This window comes from Opisthorchis viverrini (genome assembly GCF_000715545.1).
Source record: "Opisthorchis viverrini unplaced genomic scaffold opera_v5_25, whole genome shotgun sequence".
NCBI lineage: Eukaryota > Metazoa > Platyhelminthes > Trematoda > Opisthorchiida > Opisthorchiidae > Opisthorchis > Opisthorchis viverrini.
Genome location: NW_008751681.1, coordinates 2,006,526 through 2,017,071, shown reverse-complemented (window position 1 = coordinate 2,017,071; position 10,546 = coordinate 2,006,526). Strand labels below are relative to the sequence as shown.

General features: G+C 48.5%; 2 protein-coding genes across 2 annotated transcripts; one reads left to right on the top strand and one right to left on the bottom strand.

Annotated features, from left to right (window-relative positions):
- Positions 1 to 394: 394 nt before the first annotated feature.
- T265_02166 (hypothetical protein) lies at positions 395 to 9,652 on the bottom strand (the record flags this gene model as incomplete). The annotated part of the gene is made up of 3 exons (XM_009166340.1): positions 395 to 486; positions 1,355 to 6,266; positions 9,623 to 9,652. The coding sequence occupies 3 exons, from the start codon at positions 9,650 to 9,652 to the stop codon at positions 395 to 397; spliced, it is 5,034 nt and encodes a 1,677-aa protein (XP_009164604.1).
- On the top strand, positions 2,234 to 4,243 carry T265_02167 (hypothetical protein; the record flags this gene model as incomplete). Its single annotated transcript, XM_009166341.1, has 1 exon — positions 2,234 to 4,243. One exon carries the CDS (start codon positions 2,234 to 2,236, stop codon positions 4,241 to 4,243), a length of 2,010 nt encoding a protein of 669 aa, XP_009164605.1.
- Positions 9,653 to 10,546: the final 894 nt, after the last annotated feature.

Here is a 10,546-nt window from a genome sequence, read left to right as displayed (position 1 = left end):
AGTTAAAGCTGCCATGCTATCTTTGATGGTGGTACGCAGGAACACCATCAAAGCTATAAGCTGTGTATCTACCTAGCTAGCTGATCTAAACTATAGTACGATCGTTCAGTCATAACACCCTTTCGGTGCCTGGCTGCCATGCCACCTGAAGAAAGCAAGAGGGCTGGTATATTGCTAAGTTGCCCAAGCCTAGACGCTACGTAAGGAAGAACTTGCGGCGGATTTGCACGCGCTTCAAAACTGCTACCTAAACAGCTTCTTATGTTATCCATCGCCGCGGCAGATAAATAACAAACTACTTAACAGTAGTGTCACATTATTCCGAAATTCATGCAACGGCAGTACGCAGTCAAGCGGCTGCATGAGGCGATCCAGTTAGCACCACCTCGGCATATTAAAGTCGAGCCAAGCCATTCTTCTTCCACACTCGGTTACTTAATTTCAGTAGTTTCCCCTGCAATGTGTCGACCACTGGCCGATTGGAAACTTGGAGGCTGCACCAAAACGTTAGAAACATACTGAATGACGATATTGGAACCATTTCAAACTCCAGACAAATAACAATTCATGTGCTCCTATGAAACCCTATAAACATTCTCTGGACCTTTTCTAGCAAGCCCTCTTTTGCAACAGGAAGCTGCTACGTTGGAATAAGAACAGCAGTTCCTACGAAGAATACCAAGAAGTATAAGTGAGATGTGAAATGTTTAGAGCTCCCCTGACTCTAGAAATCCCGTTGTACTAAAAAAATTGCGAAGACCTGTAAGGGAACTCATTTCTGTATGATCAGTAAATACACGAATGAACAACTATACACACGATACACCAATGGTCCGAAAATACGAAGATGGGGTAAAATACACCGAGGAAATGAGCATTACTCACAGATGTTCCTTGTGTTAGTGATAGGCAAATAGACAAAGCATAAGAGCATGGCATCAGTTTCTGGATACACGGTAAACAGTCATTAATTCTAATCAATAGGTTGCACATCTAGTACGGACCAGTCATACACGCCTTCGCAGGGTTGTGCGAGTCTTACGGGGTGATATAGACAGCTCCCCTTTAACAGACTGTGTATCGGATGTTCCACGTCTACCTCGCCTTAAAGTGGGACCGGCTAAACTCGGGCTGTTATTAGCCGTTTGTGAGAATGATTTCTTTCTAAGAGAAGATGCTTCAGTTTTTTTAGTGGACTTTCGGATCGGTACCGATACTGCAGTACGTGTGCTGGGCTGATTGGAACGCACTCTCTTGGACGAGACAGTTGGAAGTGACTGTATTTTCGGACTAGTGACTGCATGTTGCAAGTAGCCCTCATCAACAGCCACCTTTTTCCCACCCCGCAACTTACGAGGGGTCACAGAAACCTTCTGGAGTAAAACCTTGCTAGATTTGCTGGATGCGTTTGCAGAGGCCGAACGTGGCGATTCCTTCTTATCTATAACAGTAGTAACAGCACGCCTTTTCGTAGACGGCGGATGTACAGTGGAAACGTCTTTCGAATTAACTGGAGAGTGCTGTGAAGCATCCAGTTGGCGCCTTTTGGTTCCAGCAGCCAGTACTCCAAGCTTATTTTCCGAACCGGGAGTGGAAACCTTGGCTGCGACCAACCGCTCGGGTCGAATGATTCGCTTCCCTCGTGCAGGTGATGACAGCTTGGGGCCCTTAGAATCAACGTTCTTCGTGCCAAGTTGGACACGACTGCGAGTCTGTCTCGCTATCGTTGGTTTAGCATCCGGTATCCCTGGAGTGTCCTTGAGGACAGATTTACTCACCGACCTTGAGGACTGAACACCCCCACGTAGGTTGCGTTTCTTTCTCACGGGAGAGTGCTCTTCAACAAATCCAGGAACCTCTGCCGTCCTCCCACGCCGTCGAGAACCCATAACAGACACCAACGACGACGGCAAAGTTGATGAACGGTGATCGGTGATAACGGAAGAATTTCCATTGGTGTTACCTCCCATAGACTTAGGCTCCTTGGACGAGACGTCTGAATCAAGATCACCTATAACAGTTTTCGATTTCCCCACAGATTTGGGAATTTTTTTATTGTTGAGCTTACCGCGACAAGAGCGCATACGGCTTTCTTTTGAAACAGAAGGTACCTCATCTCCAACTGAGATACTTCGATGATCGACGCCTACCTGTCTTCGACGAGCACGCACCACACCAGCTGGAACAGCTGCAATCAGATTATCTTTCATACCACTCTTATCATTAGCTGAGGATGAAGCACGCGGACGACCAACACTACGATGAGGACTCACTACATTCACATCGGTTGTCTGAAACAGATCGGCTACTCCAGATACACGAGGAGTGCCTGAAGACTTCGGCGTTTTCATCAATCGACGAACACCCGTCAGCGGAGTCTTCGAAAAAGTTCGCTTCGTACTACGTGGTGTCGACGATGCACTTTGCTTCGCAGATGACGCTCGTGGACGACCAACACTACGATGAGGACTCACTACATTCACATCGGTTGTCTGGAACAGATCGGCTACTCCAGATACACGAGGAGTGCCTGAAGACTTCGGCGTCTTCATCAATCGACGAACACCCGTCAGCGGAGTCTTCGAAACAGTTCGCTTCGTACTACGTGGTGTCGACGATGCACTTCGCTTCGCAGATGACGCTCGTGGACGACCAACACTACGATGAGGACTCACTACATTCACATCGGTTGTCTGGAACAGATCGGCTACTCCAGATACACGAGGAGTGCCTGAAGACTTCGGCGTCTTCATCAATCGACGAACACCCGTCAGCGGAGTCTTCGAAACAGTTCGCTTCGTACTACGTGGTGTCGACGATGCACTTCGCTTCGCAGATGACGCTCGTGGACGACCAACACTACGATGAGGACTCACTACATTCACATCGGTTGTCTGGAACAGATCGGCTACTCCAGATACACGAGGAGTGCCTGAAGACTTCGGCGTCTTCATCAATCGACGAACACCCGTCAGCGGAGTCTTCGAAACAGTTCGCTTCGTACTACGTGGTGTCGACGATGCACTTCGCTTCGCAGATGACGCTCGTGGACGACCAACACTACGATGAGGACTCACTACATTCACATCGGTTGTCTGGAACAGATCGGCTACTCCAGATACACGAGGAGTGCCTGAAGACTTCGGCGTCTTCATCAATCGACGAACACCCGTCAGCGGAGTCTTCGAAACAGTTCGCTTCGTACTACGTGGTGTCGACGATGCACTTCGCTTCGCAGATGACGCTCGTGGACGACCAACACTACGATGAGGACTCACTACATTCACATCGGTTGTCTGGAACAGATCGGCTACTCCAGATACACGAGGAGTGCCTGAAGACTTCGGCGTCTTCATCAATCGACGAACACCCGTCAGCGGAGTCTTCGAAACAGTTCGCTTCGTACTACGTGGTGTCGACGATGCACTTCGCTTCGCAGATGACGCTCGTGGACGACCAACACTACGATGAGGACTCACTACATTCACATCGGTTGTCTGGAACAGATCGGCTACTCCAGATACACGAGGAGTGCCTGAAGACTTCGGCGTCTTCATCAATCGACGAACACCCGTCAGCGGAGTCTTCGAAACAGTTCGCTTCGTACTACGTGGTGTCGACGATGCACTTCGCTTCGCAGATGACGCTCGTGGACGACCAACACTACGATGAGGACTCACTACATTCACATCGGTTGTCTGGAACAGATCGGCTACTCCAGATACACGAGGAGTGCCTGAAGACTTCGGCGTCTTCATCAATCGACGAACACCCGTCAGCGGAGTCTTCGAAACAGTTCGCTTCGTACTACGTGGTGTCGACGATGCACTTCGCTTCGCAGATGACGCTCGTGGACGACCAACACTACGATGAGGACTCACTACATTCACATCGGTTGTCTGGAACAGATCGGCTACTCCAGATACACGAGGAGTGCCTGAAGACTTCGGCGTCTTCATCAATCGACGAACACCCGTCAGCGGAGTCTTCGAAACAGTTCGCTTCGTACTACGTGGTGTCGACGATGCACTTTGCTTCGCAGATGACGCTCGTGGACGACCAACACTACGATGAGGACTCACTACATTCACATCGGTTGTCTGGAACAGATCGGCTACTCCAGATACACGAGGAGTGCCTGAAGACTTCGGCGTCTTCATCAATCGACGAACACCCGTCAGCGGAGTCTTCGAAACAGTTCTCTTCGTACTACGTGGTGTCGACGATGCACTTCGCTTCGTAGACGACGCATGTGACCAACGGGTCGGTGGACTGAGATTAGATGATGGAAGTAAATCAGCATCAGGTGGTATGCGTGGCGTTATGGAAGACCTCGGAGTTTCCTTCAATCGATGAGCACCAATCATGCGCTTAGCACTGTGAGAATTGTTGCTCCTTTCAGCAGACGGAATAGATGAAGACCGCGGTCGTCCAACATTACGACTTTCAGGTGGACTGACACCATTCATTTGGGATAAAGCAGCAACACCAGACACCGATGGGGTCCTAGATTTAGTGTTGTTCGAGAGTCGGCTGGTAGTGGTGGGCGTAATCCAACCACTGCTTTCCTCTAGCGGAACAGACGATGCGCGCGGACGACCAACACTATGGCGGGGGCTATCCAGTGACAACACACCCCCTGGGTCTTTTTCTAACAAGTGATTCGTGCTTAAAGGACTGAATAATAGAGGACTCTTTCTAGAATAGGCGGATGACAAACGTGGATGAACTAAACTGCGACGAGGACTGTTGGTTTTGGCATCGGTCGAATGAACTACTAAGGGCGAGCGACTCTTACCAGAAAACGAAGCAGAGATACGTGGGAAGCCAGTGCTTCGATCTTGATTGCTAGCCCCAGAATGGATCGTTGCGGTTCGGTGAGGAGAAGTAGGAGTGGAATGAGGGACACGTGGGACTGCTTGCTTACGAGAAACCTTTTGCCAGGCTGTAGCTTCGGGACCAAATGAATGTCGAAGATGAGGCTTTAATGTTCTCCCAGGTGAGCGCTGTTTATGCGCCGGGGCGGAGTATGTTGCAAAAGAAATGGGCCTCTCAGAACTCTTCAATGAGCCATTCAACGAATCTAGGAGGTTAGTATCTGGCGTTGGTGGTAACGAAATAACTCCTGAAATCCTACTAGGTGTAGCAGTCACATAGCTTGGTGAAAACATTGGTGTTTGTTTCTGAGAGACTCCAGAGACAGATCTAGAAAACGGTGTGGGTGCCCTGTGTTTCAACAAAGCATTCGAAGTACTTGGAGTAGTGGCTTCCTGTGGAATTGCTCCCTTCTTTACTGGTGTGGATGGTGGGAGAGTTTTATCGAACTGCTCAGGACTTAATGCTGGACCGAACGAAACACCCTTTGCCCGCTTCGCAGCTGATCTGATTATGTTTTCAGTCACCATACTAGCACGACTATCTATCGGTCGTTTTATCTTGGCATGCAGTCCTCGCGCGGTATTTGGATGCACAGGCTTCTTCGTAAGGCCCTCGAGTGAAACTTTATTGGCTTTCAGTTTGTCCTTTAGTGAACTGGATGGACTTCCAAGGCGCGCTGTGTGATATCCAGAGATTTTAGTACCAGGTGTACGCACAGGTGAAGCAGCTAGTTCAGTCGCCGCACTTGATGAGCGTCCAGGAGGTGTCACTGTGGTGATACCTGATCTGTCACTTCCATGATTCTTCGAGGTGAGAGATAAGCGCGATGTGCTTCGAACGTTTGAGCGTCTGACACCATTTCGGGCCCTGTGAGGAGATTGACGTGAGTCCAGTACTTTCGGAGCGGGCGATCGTACTAATGGAGACGGTGTAGGTAGCGCACTTCGTGGCGAGCGTGGGCTAGTGCCAGAAAAAGCGGGTGTAGGTTTCCCCACTCGAGTAGCGGATTTCGGAGAAAAAACCCCAGGGGACTGAGCGATCTTGCGGGGTGCACCTTTAGATAAACGTGGAGTCGGGTGTTTCTGTAATCCGCTAGGGTGAAAGGGAGTGAAATTCGGTGACGAAGCAGGGGGTGTGTGCTTGAGTATATGTACGGAGGGTGGAGTGGAAGTTGGTCGTGGAGGAACCGGACCATAACGTTCACGAGTTCCCAGGGGCGGTCTCGGCGTGCCTGATAAGGGACGAGGTGTAACGCGCGACGTGACTGGCCCGGGTTTTGGCGTTAGTTTCCGCGAGGGGTGAACTTTTGGCATTGAATCAGGAGTAGCAACCTTCGGGCTTCCATGTCCTTTGACAAATGAGTCTCCTGCAGCCGTTGGGGTGTTGGCCTAGAAGAAACGATACGCAGTTAGCAAGCATAACATATTTTCAAAAAACCTGAAAGAACTAATGTCAGAAAACGGAAAAACCGTATATTAAAATAATTTCAAAGTAGAACACCATACATTTACGGTTATTCCCGATACGAATTTGCCGTACAACCTAAAGCTCTGGCAAACGCGATCGTTCATGGTCGTCTGTACCACTGCATGATTGGAAGGCATAGCATCCAAGCCCTGGTGGAATGGGAACAGGGCAGATTGATAAAACTGGTGGAATCAGGACTTCAGAAATGGAGGGAGCTAGTGCAGCGAATATACAGAAGCCGTTTCATCTTGTACACAAAAGAGGACCCCTAGACCCTTGTTACCTAGACCATCCCAAAGTGAAATTATAGCATTTCACAAGAACCGAAGTCTTGACCGCTGGGATGGATATTTTCAACAGCAGTTTAGTTGGCTATCTGCCTCTACACCCACTCTCATTCAACCTATGGTCTGAGTTTAGACCCTTTCTCAGATTCCAAAGTGTTATTGCGACCTTCTGCCCTGACGTGCCAGACGACCGGAGGCTCCCATGAGTTTTTTCAAAGACGGCGGTGAATGGTCGTTGGCTTGTTCGCTGAGCTGGGCAATTTGGTTGCAAACGTTTCATCACCAATCGAGGTGACATCATCAGTGCGTAGTTGTGCGTAGCGGTGGGTTAGTGGTTTGGTGGTGGTGAATCTCCATATTTTAAATTGACCTAGTGGTTTCAGCAAACTGTAGCTAATCAATAAATATGCATCTATTGAGAAAAAGATGTCTGAAAGGACTGTTTCAGTTGTTGGGACTACAAACCTAGCTGAACACGATCACTGGATTCACACTGCGATGAATGATTTCATGTGGGACGCAAGTTCGAGGGCACCAGGTAAGAGCAGCGTCACAAATACCAGCAACACTTGCGGTTTTCTTAAACTTCGTGAATATGTTGACATTAAAAATGCTTGGGCAACGACGACTGTCCTCTGAACATTCTTTGGATCAAATATTCCCGCACTTCTGGTTGACTCACGGTTCATAATGAGCTATCCTGAGGTTTCCGCTGGAAGGGTTCGTCACGTTGTCCCCTGATCAGTTATCATCGGCATCACAATGGAGTGGGTTGTTGGTGTCAAGATCACATCTGGAGGAAGATCAGCGGATTTAAATTGTGCGGACCGTTTGGTCTTGATATCTAACGACCGCAGGACCACATAAACTACTCTGATGTGACCCTTTGTTCCGGAGCGCACGCTACACATTCAGGATTTCACTTTCCTTGTCTTTCTTTGAAACTTCAGAATTACTGACGACAAGTTTACTTGACTTGAGAGCTGCACATGTCTACACTGTGACGGTGAAATCAGTGCACGTATCTCAGAAGGATGTTTGGCGCCAGGAACTGGTTCCACTGGAGCTCAAGGGTTGTATATACAAGCTCGAGATGGCTGTGTTTAGGGTACGTGGTTGGAATCCAACCCCGGTATCTAGACTGCTCCCGTCCAAGTCTAGGCAGCCGGAAAGTGTTTCAGCCTTCGTGTTTTCCTCTACCGACATGGCAGCTAGACACCGGAATGGTGCTGCAGCTGAACGATTAGTTATGTTATGTACCAACAAAACCATCGTGGGAAATCGTCCTCTTGTCTACAGACCCCAAGCTCCTTCAAATAATCGTAGCGCAACTGGCGTTAAGAAGTCAACCGAAATTGACAAATAGTCGGATTCGCCTGAGTGGGAGATAACGCTTGTCAAGTCAATGTGTCTCGAGCACGTATGCCAGACCACCATCGACCAGGGGAAGCGTTTTCTACTGTAAGTATAAGGTACGTAGAGGACGCGCCATGATATACCAACGTGAAGTAAAGACGGCAATTGTAGGAGTTTCGCACCTTCTTGGGTGGCGCCTGATCCTATGGTTAACATTTCCAGAGAAATTGCCGTCGTGTGGTGAGCTTGGGTTGGTTGAACTACGTAAATGCTCCTGAGTCAATGAAGTTTATGGTGTCTACTCCAACATCATGTTCAAATGTATTTTCTCCAAGACTCTGTAAAGTGTAGGAGCCTCGCTTGTTTCTTCAGTTTTTTTCGGTACAAGTCCCTTCTCATTTTATTGAGACGTTTTCCCTCCATGATTAAAATGCCAGCTTCGACTGCTCTTGTATAGGCTTGGGTAATCTGGCAGTATCCCAGCCCTCCTACCTCCTCACATTGACATGGCACCTAGGCACCGAAAGGATACTGCATCTGAACGACAGCATGATAGCTAGGCAACAATCCCCACTACTGGCGTGTTGGTACCCATTGTGGTGATACAGGCTCTGTAGTGTTGCGGAAGGCGTAGTAAACCAACCCTGAAAAGTCTGGACAAATTGTGGTGTATATTTCGAATAGCAAGCAAGCTGGGAGTGTCGGACAAGCAATAAACCACCAGTGAGATGTTTCATGTCTCTTGTCCGGTTCTGTACATTTCTCTTATGGGAAAGCCAAAAGCAAGCCCATAGGATAAGAACCCCGGTACTCAACCCATCAGTGATTGGTGACATTGTCAGACAGGGTTCAATCGCGCAGTTGATGGTGTTCCCATGGCCCAGTATCATGTCCCTTCAAATAAGACTGATGAAATATGAACTAACTCCTTACGCAGTCGCCATCGACGCTTGGCTGTATCTGCCAATCAAGCAATCCAATTTACCAGCTATTAACTGTGCACCATAGGTGTATTTTTTTAACTGCTATAATTTCGAACACCGGAAAGTGGAAGCGTGGGACATACAATCAAGCTTTGAAGGCGATGGCATGTTTGGTTAGTTCGGAAACTGGGTGGCTACACGCTGAAGGCGATAGCTTTCAGGCACAAGCACCACTGATTGATTGTGGCACTTCTGCCAGTGTCAGTAACCGCTAGTGAGTTGAGTCCCCGGAGTCTCCATCTCGGAAAACGGTAGTTGTCGACCCGACTCAGTAGAGGTCTTCATACTTAGCGAATAGACACTCATTTGCAAACTAATTTGGTTTTTTCGAGAGACTCACCTGGAACCCAGCTGAATCTCTCGTTTATGATGTTCTCAGGCAACTGAATGTGCTGCACCAGGCCACCTCATGTTTCAGTCGCTACGATATTTGAAATATCGCGATACATGTATATCTTTGTGATGTACTACTCATAAGGTTGCTGAAAATCCGTCGAAGGCCTACGACCGGTTTCGCCCTTTTTGGGGCTCATCAGGTAGGCACAGTCCCCGGGTTTCCGTCAACCTCATGTTCTACTTGAAACCAAATTGCACGGAATTAGCGAATATACACTCATCTGCAAACTAATTTGGTTTTCTCAAGAGACTCACCTGGGACCCAGCTGAACCTCTCGTTTTCATACTTCGCCGTCAAGTCACACACCGTCCGTCTCTTGATTACCTCCACTCAGTACAGAGCTGAGCGATCATAGCTCTGCCAGGCAGACGGTCTCCTGGCATGTTGAGTACATGATCTAACCAACATAATCCGTGGAGCGTGAGTATTTCATCTATCTTCCTAAGACCATCTGGCGTACCCCAACATTACCAATGCGATGTTCCTACCAGACCTGACCAATTCTTCGGACACCGATGGTCAACCACTGACATTTTTCGTACATCCTCTGCGCGTATATGTCATGTCTTTGATCCTAAAGAAGTCTGGATCGCACTGCCGCGGTGTAAACTCTGCTCTTGATATACAAACTGACGTTTCGTCGGTGCCATAGGTGTCGGAGGTTGGAAAAAGCTCTTCTGCCTTTCCCGACCCAAGCCAGTCCGCCATGACTTATACAACTGCCCAGGTAAGAAAAAATTCTACAAAAACCGCCTGCTCTGCAAGCGCGAGGTTCCGTTTTGGTCCCAGACCAAAACACCCTGTTTTGTAGCAGCACCTTACACTTTGCAGGTGTGAAGAGCATGCCAAACCGTGAGGTAATTATTCAAAATGGTTTGCGTTTTTCAGGTATCTGAAACAGGGACAGCAATGTCGTCCGCATACTCACTGTCAATGAAAGAACGTCAACGGAGCATTTCGACCCACAAGGTTTTAGAGGCGGGTAGAGAAATTTCAAGCATATCAATAACAGTTGAAGAGAAAGGATGAGAGAGAGCAGCCTTGGTTCACACCACTGGATATGGTGAACTCGTACGCACCCACAGGGGTCCGCACACAGAGCCCTTTTAAGGGAACTGAATTTGGAACGGGCACCCTCAGTTGACAAACATTGCCAAAATTTCTGAGGAACGACAGAG